This window comes from Eretmochelys imbricata, chromosome 8, assembly GCF_965152235.1.
Source record: "Eretmochelys imbricata isolate rEreImb1 chromosome 8, rEreImb1.hap1, whole genome shotgun sequence".
In the NCBI taxonomy this organism is placed as follows: Eukaryota; Metazoa; Chordata; order Testudines; family Cheloniidae; genus Eretmochelys; species Eretmochelys imbricata.
This window is the reverse complement of record NC_135579.1, coordinates 29,747,713-29,765,486: the sequence shown is the minus strand read 5'-3', so window position 1 is coordinate 29,765,486 and position 17,774 is coordinate 29,747,713. Positions and strand designations below refer to the sequence as shown.

The following is a 17,774-nucleotide window of genomic DNA, read 5'->3' as shown; positions in this document are numbered from 1 at the left end:
CCACCCAATCTGCCCGATGCTTTGCAGAATTGCAGAATGTGGGTCGCAGCCATGCTGAAAGCATTTAGCTGTGAACTGGCAGGCTGACGGCTCTACATGCTATTAAGAATAGAGCCCTCAGATGCATCAACTATACGTATGCCAGACAACTCGCTAACATTAGGAAGCAACCTGTAGTATTGTGAAAAGTTTGCTTGACTCAAATAGATAGTAAATGATTCTTCAGTATTAATTATTCTGGCATTAGAAGAAACAGACTTGTCAGAAGTACCAGGGTTGAGCGGAATACAACTTATGCACTGGACGCTCTTGTACATAGGATTGTGTGTTTGTTTTCATGGCTCTCATCTTCATCCAGATTGGTATCTGTCTTGAACAGAGACCACCGCTGTGGGTATGTATAGTTGGAAGAGAGGGAAGGGAGCAGCAGGGAAGAGAGGAAGCAGTCTTGCGGTCCCTTTTAACTCTTTCACTCATTTTTAAATTTCAAATCAACAGCATGAAGATCAGAGTACTGCAGATGTAGTTCAGCCAGAAATCTTCTTGCTCCTCCTCCTACCGCAAGGGGAGATGGTATCTGTAAATCTCTTCCTTTACCTGGCACTAAACAACAAGTATATAAATCCCTACAAAGCCATCCTTTTATTCTTCCAAATAGCCTGTGAAGCAAATGAAGCATTAATGAGACTCAGAGGGAAAAAAATAAAGGTAGAAGTGTCTTTGTTGATTCACTAATTGTCAGATAGAGCCACTTCCTTTGTTTACTTTGTTTTATTGTGTATTGTACTTGGTATGACTGTAATTTTAATTCAAAATATCTTGGGTGTGATTTTCAGGCATTGAGGGATGCAATAATGTATACATTTATGTACCAAATTTGCACACATACCTTGAAAACTGCATGCATTAAAAGTAGAAATGACCAATGTTCAAGCTAGGGAAGCAAATGCACATGCATTTTACAGCTTTTATTTCTGTAGCTAAACCTCCAAAAATAGGCCCCTTGTTGCTAAAGACATCTTTGAGAGTATGTGGAATCATTGAAATGATCAGCTGGGTCTTCCTGGGTACTTTCTGGTGTGTTTTTCTGACTTAAATTCTGGTATTCCAGAAACACTGCTGTGTGTGTGCATTTGTACAGGAGAGGCAGGAAGATGAAAGGTTGGGGATATGGTAATGGGGTGTGAGATTGGCCGGTATGGAGATGCATCTCCCATAAGTAACTGCTAGCAGCAGTACTTTCAGGCGTGCCATTGACAGTGTATCAAAGGCAAAATATCTTTGGAGTGTGGACCTGACAACAGCCAGGCAGACGTGGGCATTTGAACACTTGCCTGTCTCAAACATAATCAAAGCAGCTTCTGCATAAATGTTCCCAGGCTCTCAATTAGAAACAATAAATGGAAATGTGGGATGTAGGAAAATAAGATGCAATGTCATGTGCTTCCCTTGCGTTTCTCCGCTGCTGCATAGGAAGGTTTGACTTCCACTGTGACATGGTGGGCAGACAATGACATTAGTTAATTTGGCTCAGTGTAGCATTGAACATTTAATATGAATTACAAATGGGTGCCTGAGCTATCATACTGACTTTTGTTTAGTCAGTTATTTGTTCAAATGTTAATGTGCCACACACGTGCAGGCCCCATTACACGAGGAAATGTTTGTTTTCTTTTTATGGCTTCTACAAATCTAAAGTTTTGTTTTATTATAAAAGTTTTTTAAACAATTTTTAAAAATAGACAACATCTAATAGTTTCAAAGATTTCAAATTGAAGTGAGCATTGAATTTCACAACCTTGCTTCTTTTAAATAAACACCAGTGACAAATTACTTCAGACACATTATTCCAAGGTTCCTTTGGATAGCAGCCCAAGTAACAGATGTGTCAGGTGTTGAGGTTGAGAATGGTGTAATATAGCCTCAAAGATGAGGGTAATTAGCAGGAAGGGCAATGCTATCACAATGGCCATTGATCTGTGGTGGAGATTTTCACTGCTTTCCACAGCTGTATGTTTGGCTTGGGTTGAGGGAAACCCTTTGGAACTTTTCTGATATTACTGCAGTATTAGTGCACCTGGCACTTTGCAGTGAACCAGTTTATACAAAGTAACTCCCATCTATGCGCCCAAATTGCTTCTCAGTTTCATAATTTAATCTTTTTTGTTGTTGTGAAATATTCATATATCCTTATTTTCTCCTCTTGGGCTCCATTGCACTTACTGGGTCAGGCTGAGATTGCAACTGGTGGGGGCAGAATGCCTCCTGAAATGCTGCTTGTGTGACATTCTATACACAATTCAGCTGTCATAAGACATTCAGACGTCATCCAGACAGGGTCCTTTAAAATGTACACATCCCTGGTTCGTATGTCCAGATTGTTAGGAATTAACAGTGCAACATCACCATGCTGAATTCTATACTTTTTGCATCATGAACAGAGGGTCTCGATGGTTAAAACATTTCATACAGGGAGAAAGGAAAAAAGACAGGCTGAAAAATAGTGAAATACAGTTTTTGGAGAATGTCCAGTTTCTGCATTAAAAATGCTTTTCAGCACCAGACAAAGTCTGAATCATAACAACTCATTGAATACCATGTGCCCTCCTGAAAAGAAAATGAGATCAGTAGTTAAATTAAACGGCTACAGATCGTGGTCATGGTGCATGAGATCAATAAAAATGATAATTCACAGAGGGATGAGAGGATAGTAGGCTGGACTGTTACTTACTATTCTTTTGTTTCCCCGTATCTTTCAGAGTGCTCTATGGAAATAAGATCACTGAGATTCCCAAAGGCCTTTTCGATGGGCTTGTCTCTCTGCAGTTGCTGTGAGTATGAGCTCTTCTTTTACTGTTATTCAGCCTAACCAGATTTTTAGTTTTTTCAGCTTCTAGTTTTAACTTCAGAAAATCCCTTGTTGGCCCATCACCTTATGCACTGAAAATTCATTGAGACACTTCACTGACTAGGATAGCAATGGGGTGAAGAGGAGAAAAAGAAAAAAGGTGAGTGTGATTTTTACAGCTCAGTAACTGTAGCAGGCAGCTGATACAGTAGATTAAGTTTGCGGGAGGAAGAGGAAGAACACATTAAATCTAAGAGGGGAAGTATCTTCTTGGTGAATTATGAAGAAACTCAAGATCTGAAAGTCACCACCAAATGCCAGTAAGATGATGCCAGTTGATCATTTTTATACTACTTTTCATATTTTCCATTCATCCATGACATATATGGGTGAATGTGTAGATCCTCACTGACAATCATGTTGCAGATAGCCTGTGCTTGTAAGGAAAATAGTAATATTTAAGGATATTGCAATTACCTGCAGTGTCTAGTTCCATATCTTTATTATTTTTATTACATTGATTGTGGCTCCATTTGAATACAAATGGTCTCAGTCCTGTGCCATTAGTATATTTACATAGTCAAGTAGTTTAAGAGATGCAGATTTGGTTTGCACTAAAACAGTGTCATGATCTGAGGAAAAATCTACTCTGGACTATAAATATATTCATTTTTCATTAACCCACTGGGGAAAAACAGAGATGGGACAGAATTAACATCCCAAGCCTTTTTCACTTTGTGGGAACAAAATTTAGCACCTTGAACCTGTTTTGGGAGAGAGAAATCGGCCACCATTTCAGCCAGCCAGTAGAGGGGGCAAAAGTTAAATTGATTTAAACTGTATTCCCGGAGCTCGGGTTAGAATCCCTGAAGATGTGCTTAGACAAAGAAATAGATGATGTTGATCCATATAGGTTAGCATCCCATAAAACACGTATAGAGAATGCAATAGAAAATAGGGAAATCAAGGTGGAATACAACAATATTTCTAGGTGGAATACAACAAAATTAGTCAAAAACATCTTATTTATAAGTCTCTCAGTCTGTCTCAACATACACTGAGTTGGAAATCCAAATAATAACTATTATTATTTATAATACTGTATTACTCAGAGGCCGCAAGCTGTGTCATCACTCCATTACTAGAGGCTGTACAAAGACAGAGAGAGATTTGGATTATAAACTTTTTGGTACAGAAAAAAAGCTAAAATGAGTTAAAATATTTGTAATTTTGCTATAAGTGATAATTCACACTCTCTTCTCACTTCAGGTGTAATTTAGTCAATAGGTTTTTCAGTTGCAAATCTGGATCACTTTTCTCTGGAAAGAGACAAGATGAGAGAGGGCACACAAGGTGGATTTATTATAAGTCTTCAGGAGAGAATTCTGCAAACTGTTCCTCTCCTTCAGGCATGCAGTTACCTCCTGTTGCCCTTTGCACACTCCTTTCCTGTCAGCCTGCACCATTCACAGCAAGCCCCTCTGTATCTTAAATTACTTTTGGTTCCAGCATGTGCACTAGGTATGGAATAAATATGCAGGCTTTTTTGTTTTGTTATGCATGAGAACAGTAGATCCTGAAGTACTCTGAAACTTGGGTGCAGTAGCAATTGATACAAGAGGCACATTAGTTATTGTAGTTCTCTAACAGCAGCATACAGTGCAGTGAAGGAACTTCAAGGAAAAAGAGCCTTTAATTCAAGTAATCCATCTAGTTATGGGTGGTTTTTTTGTTTTGTTTTGTTATGTTGGAGCAAAGTATATGAAGAATTCAGCTTGGTCAAAATCGGTTCACACGGTGCCTTTTACAGCTGTGAGTTTAAAAGGACACTATGTCATTGGATTCAAAGCTGGACAAGTTACAGATGGGTTCCTTCTCAGTAAAAAAAAAAAAAAGTCACTTAACATATGGCTAAGTGTCCTGTAAAAATGTGGCTGTAGAACCTTTGAAAGAAACATAAAGATAGGTTTATTTACTGCACTTATGTTTATATAATAGTCCTTCTGTGTATGTAACACAGTATTTTATGTTACTTCTTTAAAACCAAATATTGTAACACTACTATTGAGATTAGCTAAAGTGACACTTTTTTGTTAAAGTGGCAAAATCCATGTAATGGGAAATAGTTCAAAGATACTGTTGTTAAACCATTTGAGCCGCATCAAGATGAGAAGATCTAAGTGGATAAATTTTAAAAGATTGTCCGAGTTAGGGCATTCATGGATAATGTTACTTTGGGGGCTTTTAAATGACTTTTTGAAGGTATTTGGATTGTAAAGTAGCTGTTGGCAAAGATAAAGTTGAATGATCATGCTTAAATGCAAACAAATGTCTGAACATTTTTCTGACCGTGGCTTTGAAGAAGCTATTACAGATTTGCTTGTTGTATTTTAATGGATGCCTAAAACATAAATGGCATGGATTGGTTTTAGACCTGCTGTTGAACAGTTGGAAAACTGCCCTCTGATTAGATCTAATTTAGCATTCAGTGAGCTCTAGATTGAATTTCTTCTTATTAGTCTGGAGACACACTGATAAAAATGCTCTGATTAGAATACATTGGTAGCCAATGTAATTTTCTAAGCTTGAACGGGACCATTTTTAAAAATGTATCGGTACATTGTAAAGCAGTGCATGCTGTTAGCAAGGGAGGGTGAGCATGGGTCCTTCTCAAAGCTTTCAGGTTTTGGTTTAGGAGGAAAATCTCTTAAATTGCACAGCAGATGCTACTCAGTTGTTTGCTCTCAATTACACTATTCTTTTAAGCCCCACAAAAACTTTTCTAACCTTGTGTTTTGTATATAGAATAATAAAGTAGGGCCACATGCTGCCTCTCTTAATTAGGTAGAATAGTATCTTAATTCTGCAAGTAGTTCTACTAAAGTCAGTGGCCTACTTTCACAGCAAGGTGCTGCTCAGCTTGAGTATGGATGGTAGAATCTGACCCATAATATCTTCAACAATCCTATTAGTCCCTTGAATGTGGGAAAGATGATAATTTTAGTTTACTTTTAGACCACTTGGAATGGTGGTTAGAATTCTGTAATTTCATTCAGACAACACAGAGGTGGGCGAGGCATATATACTATAGGCAGTAAGGCATAGTTAGACGGTATCTATCTTTTCTTTTTAAATTTAACTTTATTACCCTCCTGGATTAATTTAAAATTTGGGGATAAATGTAATTTCTTAAGTCTGTGCCATGATTAACTTACTAATTGGCTGACCTAACGTATAATAATAAATAACCCTATAATTGGATTTCAATTAAAATGCTGCTTTCCCAGATCATCTTATTATACACAAGTGTAACCAGCAATATCCATGGAATCCAGTTGCAATACGGATTCTAGCATCCTAATGAGCAAGTGGGACCTCTCTTCTTGGACTGTATCAAGCTCAAACTAGTCATGTTCTGAGCTTCTGGTAGCCCAAATGGTAAAGATTCTGGATGGTTGTTCATGGAAGTGATGATCATGTTCTTTCTGCTCAGCTTATTGGGCTGTATCAAGTGCCTCTCAGGGTTTTAGTTTCCTGTAGTGAGGTGTACTATTTTCCAGGACGGAGAACTGGAGTGTGAATTTATTAGTGACCTGTAACCTTCCTTTCCAACGTGTGGCAACAAGATATAGAAGGAGAACACAGCTGTAGAACAGCATTTGCTTTATTAGCATTGCTTGTCTGACATGTATATGAATATTACAGAAATGAAAAGTGCTTCAGTTGGAGATGGATGTTTTCATGTAAACGTTAGCCACAGTCAGTTTTACTACCTTTCCAGGAGGCTTTAAACTAATCTTGGTCTGTCTGGAGGCTGGAATAAAAGCAACTTAGTCATCTGTCTTTCAATTTTCTTGGGACATGGACAAGACCTTTCAAGAATTTGAAATTTGAGTTTCCCAAATAACGTGCCAATCACAGTGCAGTAGGTAAAACTTAACACCACACGGCTGGTTCTTTCTCTGCAGCAGTTTGACAAATAAGCTTGATGACTACTCTGCTTACCCCCTCATGGCTAAATCTGCAAAACCATCCTGCAGCGAAACAGAGTTACGATTCAAATGGCTCATGCCAATGAATTGTGGATAATTCACACAGAGTCTAACCATCCTTTTCATATCTGAACAGTGCTCTTTTTGCAGCCATATTAAAACAATCATTTCAGACCATTTTTATTGCTGTCAAACACCACATGCTTTGAGGTATCTTCGTCCCTGGAGCCAAAAGGATATCATAACATTTTCTGTTTAAAGAGATTAGGTACCTAAGTAGGGAATGTAATCTGGTTTATCAAGTGTCTAACATGTATCAGTTTTCAATAAACCTTGTTCCTTAAGGAAATTTGCCTTACACTGTCACTGGTCATACTGGTGCTGTGATGTGTTGATCTTAAATCTTGAGAGGTTGAGCTTGCTAAGGTCAATTGGACAATTATGCACAAGAAAAGTTTCCCAGAGTCGTTTCTGTTCTTTTGTATCTAGCCCTGTACTTACTCTTTCTATACGCCAGTGTGCTGAAGAGCTTGTACCTGGAAAATGATGGGTTTGTTGTAGCTTCACCTCCATAACAATCCACAAGAAGCTTAGGGTTCTCTTCTCATTTTATAGATGTCTGTGATTTCAGTTAGCATCAGAGTTAAATGTGTGCACTGAAGTGGGGAGTGAGCTATAAACATACTAATGTGTGTACACTGAATTATAAACAGATAAAATGCATTTTAAAGGTGTTCCAGAATTAGAGATGGGCTCAAGCCAAAACCTTAGATCTAAGTCACTAATTTTAGTGAAGTGTGGTGTTAACTAGTAACTTTCCTTGTCTATTCAAAATACAATTATACAGAGTGAGAAATTGCACTGACATTTGAAAACTGGTGCAAATGAACACTCTTCCCAAGCCTTTTCCCTCTAAAAGCCAGTCAAACTTTTGTTTAGTTAACGCTCATTGCTTTTCATTTTCCTCTGCTTCTGTGTTGTGGGTTTTGGCTGGTAATGAGATTTCCAGTACTTCCACAAGGGATGTTATTATCACAACATCTCCAGCCCAGTTTTGTACCACCAAGTCATTCAGACCACTTAGAGAAGCTCCAGAGAGGGTTGGGTGAAGTTATGTGCCAGTTTTAGCCTGTGAGTTGATTTATAATTCTAGGCGGATGCCACATGGAATTCAATTATCGCACCGAGTTTCCACCAGATTCTCGATGTTTAGCCATTGGATTTGAGTTAGGGAGAATCTGAAACTCAAAGAGAATGCAGAGAGGTGCTAACCCACTCAGGGTGATGTAAGGCAGAAAAGTTCTCACAATCTCTCTGCAAACTTGAAAGCAATAAGCTCTGCACCCCTGTGTCCAGCACCTCCAATATAATCTTTGAAGTAACATATCTTTATTAGTTTTAACCAGTGCTACAAAATCATATATAAAAATAACAAAACCTGTGAACAAACAGACAATTTTCCATAACAAAATCCTTCATTGCACACCATTGCTTGCCCCCCAACACTCCCTAGTCACCTCATGTGTACCTGTCATCAGCACACCTGTTTCCCTTCTGATAACAGATAAATTCTTCCTATCCCATGAAATTCTTCAGTTTAGACATTTAGTCTTATAAATAAGGTGCCTGGATGAACCAATTTCTGCCAAGCTGCCATCCCAGTCTTTTAAAACTTGGAACCTAGAGCTTTTCCACTTTCTAAGCGTCAATTTATTTTCACAACCAGATGCAGTTGCAGTCCAGTCTTCCAAACATTCTGTAATCCCATGGTATTGATGATAAATAAATGCTCAGTAAAAGAGTCCCACCCGCACCTTTCGGTGTTTGTCAACTCATTACACTTCTGACTGAGCGAATGCATCCAAACTGTTTGATTTAACCCACTTGTATTCCTGAGTGAATCTGGGTCATTATTTTACATTTTTAAAAGAATTATTTATGATTTCTACTTTATTTTGATTTGATTTGAATTGAGAGGTTTGGGCTAAACCCAGAACAAAGCAAAATTCAATGGTTCTGAATCCAAACCAAATAGAAATATGTGTATTCCACACTGCCTTTATTGCAATCTCTCTAAAAAGTGGGGATGTTTTTGTTTCCTTTTGAAAAAGCTATGCAGACCATGCACTTGTGTTCTCACTACAAATTAAACCAGCTTGGAAGCACTGCAGGGGATAGTGAAGTACCATTAAGATGCTCTGTATCTCAAGTTAAATGGTTACATTAGAAACAGCAGACTCGGTGAACGCAATATGGTCTTTGAGAAAATGTTTGTATAGGTCTAGAATTTTTCAGATTTTCTTGTGCTTTATTTGGATTGTTATATATCATATTTAAATTGTCTTCTGGAAAGCCCTGTAAGTCAACAGACTTTCATTTACTAAATTCTGTGAGGAACCTATACCCTGGAGAAACTGTGGTCCTAGAAGGTGTTGAGCATCTCTCAGAATCCAGTTCCTTACTGGGAGTTGAGGGCGTTGAGCACCTTGTGAGTTTGGGCCTTACTGGGCACCTTACAAACAGTGGAACATTTCGCTTTACAGTGTACCCTGTCACTTCTAAGCAAAGGATTGCTTACCATGGCACCAATCACAGCATTTTACTTATGGAACAAGTGACCATCTTCAATTCTTAGCAGAATCACGTGGGACACTTTTGTCTTGTTATTTAATGCAATCCTGGGAAGAACAGGACGACAATCAGATCAGAGTCTAGTCCCGAGTAGAGAAGAAGGTTCTCTGTATAGATCTGTCAAGCTTTAAAATTATTTTCAGGCCACTTGCAGTGTGGGGTTTTTTTTTTTTCCTTTCAATCTTTCTGTGTATACTCTTGTGGTAATATTACAAACTTAGCTGATGTGTTATGTGGCTATACATCAGCTATGATCTCATTGGCTTTCATAAGCTGAACAGGGTCAGTATCTAAATGGGAGAACCTATCAAGAAGCCCAGGCGCTGTGACAAGAGATGTTGGTAATTCAACTGCCCTCTTTCTTCACAGTCACAAATACCCCAGTATAGTGTTAGTCATTGTTCAGCTTGAGCTGCCATCTTTTGGAGGAGAAGTGAAATTGAAGCGTTTAAAATCTGTCAAAGGCAAAATGTTAGACTGCACCATGATTAAATTGCAACATGAATAATTAAATTGTACCTTTTGGAGTTTCCCTTTTTAATTTCCACTGGACAAATTCTTTGTCTTCACCTCCTTTTCTAAACTGTTGAGAAAAACTGATAATGAATTAGCTCTTGGCATTGTCAGCTGAATTCTGGCAGAAATGTTGGTGGCCAGTCATAATACGGAAAAAGATATATATCAGTGGTTTTCTAAATATATTGAGGCAGATGATGGGTAGCAAGCTTTGTGCTCTTCATATCAGACTGCTAGAAGCCTTCTTAATCTTCCATAGCATGCTTATCCCAGTTTTGTAATATCTTTTATTGGTGTCTCTAGTTATGCCAGCTACTGGTAATGACAAGCACTTTTCTTTCTTCTAACTGGATCATAGTGATGCATATTAAGATACATTGGGGGGGGGGGGATTTCTTTTCAAATCTTAGCCTTTTCCACACCATTTTACTACATACCATTTTATCACATTTTACAGAGGATTATACTGGCTTAAGTCTGGAAAGATTGTAGGTCTTTCAGTGCTTAGTTTTTGTTGGAAATAATGACATTTAATTTCTCATTGCTTTCTCAACTAATCTGTAATAATAGTCTCTTTAGTGAAATACACTGATATTTTAATACTTTGATGCCTGATAAACAGATGGCATTAGATGTATTCCATCTTTCTCAGAGGGAGACACCTTTTTAGCTCAGGACATCAATATTTGGAATACCTTTCAAGAGGAGAATACTTTCAGGAAAAAAAGATACAGTTTTTATACCAACAGCTGGTGGCCATATTTCAAATCCATCATAGCAGCATTTGGGAAGCTCCACCTAGATAGAAATTGTAACAGTGTCAAAATACTGTATATAGACACCCTTGTGGCCACAGCTATCTGTCTGGAATCTTAGGTACCACTCTACGCTAACTTCTGGCTTTTAATGCTGATGTAACCAGCTAGTTGAGGATCCAACACCTTTACAAACATTAATTAAGCCTCACATCACCCTTGAGATATAGGTGAATAGAAATAGTTGTGGTTTGCTCTATGATAAAGCGAGTCAGTAGAACCCAAGTCCTGATTCCCAGTGTCTTGCTTGATGCAGCCTCCCTTCTTAGGGTATGACTACACTGTAGTTAAAAATCTATGGCTGACCCTTGCCAGCTAACTTTGGCTGCAGGCTGCTTAATTGCAATGTAGATGTCTGGGTTTGGGCTGGAACCTAGGCCGTAGGACCTTGTGAGGTGGGAGGGTCCCCGGGATCAGACTGCAGGTTGTATCAGAACATCTACACGGCAGTTAAATAGCCCAACAGTCCAAGCTCTGTGAGCCTGAGTCAGCTGACACAGGTTTGCAGTGTAGATATACCTTCATACCTCCCACACAGGGACTTTGAATGTAGGTGAAGCCTTTTGCTGTAGGTATTTAATAAGAGTTACGTGTATTCGATTTGAATTCTACTGTTATCCATGCAAATAACTTCAGTCACCTATCTCCTTACAAGTCTCCAATGTCTTTTAAGCCTGCTCTTTCCCATCCTGTTCTCATTTTCCCCAAAGGAGTCTGGCAAGTAGGCCCCATTGGTCAAGTGACAGAATACTGGCTGTTTTAATTCTAGCTCTATTGTCATCGTTATCATAATACAAAGCTAACTAAAAGGAAGAAGAAATAGCTTCACAGTGGCTCCGTGCAGCTTTTCTCCCCTTCATTTTCCCTCAGCTTATTAATGTACTTAGAATGATTTCTGATCCATCCACTAGCAACAGAGAGCAACCCGCAGTCTTCCGAGTGCATTAAGGCTAGGCTGCTGTTTCAGACTTTGAGTTATGTAGTTATTTGCTGATAGTTTGATTACTTGTCTTCACTGAGCAGAAAATAAAAATGCTACTGGGGTGAAAGCCTCATCAGCATCCCTCTTTACTCTTAAAAACCAATTATTTTCAATCATTTTGTTTTGGAAGTTCAAAATATTATTTAAATATTAATTACTTGACACTGTGCTTGTGTATATAATTCAGTTGGAAGACCATCTTAATTATGTAGCTGGAACTTGTGAGCATCTGATACCATTACTGTGCCAACTCAGTACACTTTCTTTCAAATGACTTAGCTGAAACACATTATTATTACCGCGTGCCTGGACAAATTCGCTCTTAGTAACACAATCATAGTATTGTAATAGAGTTGTGTTCTGCTCAGGGCTTTCAACAGAGTGCAAACCATAGGTCATTAGCCACTTTCCCTTACACTATGGAGACATGGGATCTTAAACTTCTGAGCGATCTTTTCCACACACTTTTTTAACTTGTCCAGATGGATGAAAAAAGAGAGCTGAGTTAATCATCCATCATCCCTCTAAGTAGCATGTGGTTTTATTTCTTCTGGAATTTTTAACTTCTCTTTGAATGCTGTACCACATGTGGAACCTGTGTATAAATCACATCCGATTAGGCTGATAACACAATGAAAAAAATTAATGGAAATTACTTTCACCATAATTTGTTGTAAGAGAAATATTGGTAAGGCCGTGTTTAGATACGGCTGCAAAATACACTGCTATCTGTTCCCTCTTTCAAAAACACTCTAAACAGAATGAAACTCTTGTCATTTTTTGAGCACAGTTTTTAAAAGGTGCAGTGTCTAAACAGAATCAGTTTTTCTGCTTGTTGAGTTATAGCTGGCTTTCTCACCTATAATATGTTAGAGGAATTGAAATGAGTATTTATTTTGTGGGTTTACCTAATGCACATGTTTGAGTCCAATAATTAATCATTTGAAGTAATGATTTAAGCCAGGATCTTAACAAGATAAAACAGGACATTTTCATGGAGTAAAACAATATCCAAAGTTGCTATAGTAGGAGTAAAGCGTAATCAAGAGCTTTGGAAGGGATTTAAACTTGCATCCTTCAGGCCATAAGTCAACTTCTAACTAAAGGGGGATAGGAAGAAACTTTCCTGAAGAGTAGTCTATTCCATACCTTCCTTCTTCATGGTTCATAGAATCATAGAATATCAGGGTTGAAAGGGACCTCAGGAGGTCATCTAGTCCAACCCCCTGCTCAAAGCAGGACCAATCCCCAACTAAATCATCCCAGCCAGGGCTTTGTCAAGCCTGACCTTAAAAACCTCTAAAGAAGGAGATTCCACCACCTCCCTAGGTAACGCATTCCAGTGTTTCACCACCCTCCTAGTGAAAAAGTTTTTCCTAATATCCAACCTAAACCTCCCTCACTGCAACTTAAGACCATTACTCCTTGTTCTGTCATCTGCTACCACTGAGAACAGTCTAGATCCATCCTCTTTGGAACCCCCTTTCAGGTAGTTGAAAGCAGCTATCAAATCCCCCCTCATTCTTCTCTTCCGCAGACTAAACAATCCCAGTTCCCTCAGCCTCTCTTCATAAGTCATGTGTTCCAGTCCCCTAATCATTTTTGTTGCCCTCCACTGGACATTTTCCAATTTTTCCACATCCTTCTTGTAGTGTGGAGCGCAAAACTGGACACCGTACTCCAGATGAGGCCTCACCAATGTGGAGTAGAGGGGAACGATCACATCCCTCGATCTGCTGGCAATGCCCCTACTTATACATCCCAAAATGCCATTGGCCTTCTTGGCAACAAGGGCACACTGTTGACTCATATCCAGCTTCTCGTCCACTGTAACCCCTAGGTCCTTTTCTGCAGAACTGTCGCCTAGCCAATGCACATTTGGTTCATGTATGTTATTAAATATGGCATAATATAATCACTGAAATATTTGTAATTTATCTTCTTATTTTTAAAATTAAGATCAGCTGCTGATCTAGTACTGCTTCAACCAACTTATCTTCTTGACTAGATCAAATTACCTTCTGTTTGTCATCAGTGTCCAACTGGGTTATTACAACAGTAATGCAGTAATAATAATAATAATTACAATAATTAAAACAATAAAAAATGAAAAAAATCTAAACTAAATGCAGAAATCTGAAAAAAAATCCAGTATTTTCCTAAATGAAAATTATCCTAAAAAAAATTTTGGGATGGGAATTTTCATCAAAATTTACACATTTTTTAAATGTTTTGAATTTTAAAAATTGGCATTTTCTGTCAGAAATGTTTTGACAAAAAATTTCCAGCCTTCTCTATCTCTAAGTTTTTTCTGTGTCTGTGCTGTGTAGCTTCAGGTACTAGAGGTATATTTCTTAGGTACTATATATCCTCTACAGAACAGCAACTGCTGGTCACAGAAGTATGTTGTGTATTAACTGAGTTCCCGGTTCTAAATGGTTATGTGAGTTCTCACTCTAGTTCACATAACCAAGTCCCTTTTTAAATTACTTTCTGTGATCCATAAAGTAGGAAGTATGCCTATATATCTTGGATGTATATATAGACTCAGTCTCTCTAGGTTTGTATTTCTGTCGTACCTCTCATAGCAGTGGTATCTCTCACAGTGTTGTTTCTGGTTGTATTACTGCAAATAGTGGCAAATATTTACCAGGAAAGAGTCAAACTTTGTAAACTCTAGTTTTTAATATTGGGAATGTTCATGATTTTCTCAGAATGGGTGTTTGAGTTTTTCTTACTCCTCCCTTCCTTATTGTTTGCTATTATTTATTTAAGTGCTGACTTTATAGTTAACACACACTTACTTTTAAAATGCCTCTGGGACAATTCTGAAAACCATTTTGTTTAGAGATATTTCTGTATGTACAGTACCTATATGATCAGTAAGTCTCTTTCTCTGCTCTTGAACTTGTTGCCTGTTCCCTATGAGACAATAGTCGTCTATTAAGGATATCTTTTTTCCCTTTTAAATAAATATGACATTATAAATATTGTTGTGTATAGTTTTTAGACCTCAGGTGAGGGATATGTAGCGTGGAAGGCGCACCACTCTTTAAATTCCTGTTGTCATGCTTCTTGTTAAGCCGCCATAGGCATGAGCTATAGTTTAGGTTTCCTGGCACTTCCCGTTACAAAATCCCATTTTCAGTTCCTCACGACTTTGCCAGACTTAAGTTGCTTGGGCTGCAGTTTGCTATGCTGGGTGTCTACCTCAGGCTGAATTATGATGTACATATAATTATAAACTTCAGCAAAAATGGTTCAGCCATCTCAGAAAAAATAAGAAGTGATCATGTAATTAAAGAGTGTATCATAATGCATACACAGAAGGGGTTCTACAGGCAACCTCGATTCTGGCACTTCCTAAGTTTTGAAGGCTAGACTTTCCAACCACAATGTTGTAATATCCTTGGTGTGTGCAATCTTCACTCCTATGCAGAGGATGAGCTGTATAGCATTGATATCCCTTTTAGCACTCCTGTTTTGAGGTGTTACAAAGGTAAAGTGATGCATAGGCCCTGTGCTGACCCTCTACAAAGGGGTGAATTGCATCCGTGCTGAACAGTCTTGCTAAGGTGCACACCTCACAAAATAAAGGTAGGGCTTCCCCATCTGTGAGTGTAGATTTAATTGCAGATGCTGTGAGGAGGACTCATTACTAAGATTTCATCATTGTACACTCTGCTACTTTTACTAACTATGCCATAAATAATTCTCATAAAGAATTGCAGCCAAATGATCACTGGCAAGAAATATCAAAACACATTTTGTATTGCATTTTCCTAAAGTTCTACTTGTGTTACTGACTGGCAAAATTCAGCCACTCAATGAATCTCTCAGTCTTGGGTGTAGATTAGTAAAGTTCTGCTGTATCTCCCTCTCTGTTAAATTCTTTCCTGGATTGGTGGGTTGGGGACACTCTATTGAACAATCACTCCTCTGTCAGGGTGTGGTTCACAGAAAGTGGTTTATTTTATTCCACAAAGTTGGAGAACTTACTCTAAGATAGTTTGTTCCCAGTGCTGCCACTGCTGTGTCTCGTGTTCGTTGCCTCTTCTGCTGTTGTTGACATAGTACACAGTGTGAGCTGAAGGGCATGGTTTATATCTGCACACATTAATGTGAGATAATTTCAGTCATTAAAAACAGAGCTAGTAGTGCAGAATATCAGAAAGTGCTACTTCGGTTGTATAGTGCAGGAACTCGGAAGCTGATTCTGATTCGAACTGTGGTGCGCAGCCCTGCACAGGCATGCATGAAGATTAAGTAACGTTTTGGCTTCAAATAAAAAATATCTCTTCAGATACTCAAATCCAGAGCTGAAGTCAGAGATCTGTTGATGTGATCAGGTAGACTGCAACCAATATGGGGCTGGAAATGAGAGAGAGATTGCATTATAATGCAGGGTTACATTTCTGTATAGTAGTTAAAAGAATATCAAAAGCAGCACCATAAATCACTGGCAACAGCTACTGGGAATATTAGCGGGTTGTTGGAGAGACCCAGAGAGAGCTGGAGGAACATCAGAAAAGGAGACACAATGGAGAAAACTCCCAATTTGGGTGTGAAGTCAAATCTATCCTCCATGCCCAAAGGAAAGGTATTTGCATGTGTCACTGTAATCTCATATGGCATCAATACTGCTTTTTCTTCTTCAACTCTTAGCTAAATGGTTGGCCATAGCAATTGTTCACCATTTGGTCCTTTCCTATGTGGTAGCAAGGGCTTGACAGTCCAAGAGTCCAACATCGGAACAGACTGGGTTCCTTCTGGGTTCCCTCCATCCTCGGTTGGTGGAATTTTATCCCGGATGTTACAAGCCACCTGGAGACCAGCATTTGCTGGAATGTCTTGTGGCATTCTTGCGACATGTCCAAAAAGCGTAAAATGCTGTCTGTGGAGAGTGGCCCCAGTAATCTGTAGATCAGAGCAACCGTAAACATCTGCATTACAAATGAAGTTGTTCCACTTTATGCCCAATGTACAATTTTGGCATTTTGTGTGGAAAGCCTCCAGCTTTGTCCAGTCTGAGTGCCATAGTGTCCCTGTTTTGCAACCATACAGCAGTACGGAGAGGCTACAGCTGAAATAGATCCTGAACTTCGTGGTTGTGCCAAGATGATGTTGATTCCATATTCATTTTAAACCACCCATGACAGATGCTGCAATGTCAATCCAGCAAACAACCCCCATGTGAGGAACTGGTGAGTATAGAACCCAAATAGCAAAAGCTGGAGACTGCTTTGACAGTTTCATTAGTCAAAGAGATTGGGGTCATGGGTGGACCTGATCCCTAGATTTTGCAGCTTTGTCTTTGACCACGAAACATGGAGACCAACCTTAGCTGACTCCTCCTTCATTTGCTGGAGTGCGTTGCAAAACCTGTCGGGGCTCTGTACTAGAAGAACGTCATCCACATAATCAAGGTCTGAGAGTGAGAGAGATCACCAAGTGGTTGGGACACTTATGCCCTTTAAGGCCTTCCAGAGCATGACTCAGTCAGCTGAATCGAACAGAGCCTTAAGATCGACATACGCCACCTGCAGGGGCTGCTTGAACTCACGATGTATCTCTGACAGCAAGCGGAGGGCCAAAATGGCATCTAATGTGGACCTGTTTCTCGTAAACCCTGACTGTTGGGAGCAATGCTTCTGATGCAGCTGGGGCTCCAAACACGCAAGCAGAACATGCGCAAACATCTTCCCTAGCATGAACAACAAGGTGATCGTCCTGTAGCTCTTACATTCGCTGCACAGTCCTTTACCCTTATAACATGAGATCACAATACTGTCCTTCCAGGCGGTTAGCAGTTCTAGTTTTCCACACTAGGCAAAAGACAGCCAGAAGTGATTCCCCTACAAGGCCAATAGTGCATTTTAGCAGCGCCAAGGGAATGCCATCAGAGCTGACCTTGCATCATTTTTCAGTTTGCAGATGGTGCGCTTCACTTTGACCAACATTGGTGCATCAGTACAAGTGTATGGGTCCAA

General features: G+C 39.1%; 1 protein-coding gene across 1 annotated transcript in view; it reads left to right on the top strand.

Moving 5' to 3' along the window:
- SLIT3 (slit guidance ligand 3) overlaps window positions 1-17,774 on the top strand; it is a 796,928-nt gene that overhangs the window by 573,096 nt on the left and 206,058 nt on the right. The window contains exon 12 of the mRNA XM_077823869.1: window positions 2,760-2,831. Coding sequence (XP_077679995.1) covers window positions 2,760-2,831 — 72 coding nt within the window. The remainder of the gene's footprint in view (window positions 1-2,759; window positions 2,832-17,774) is intronic.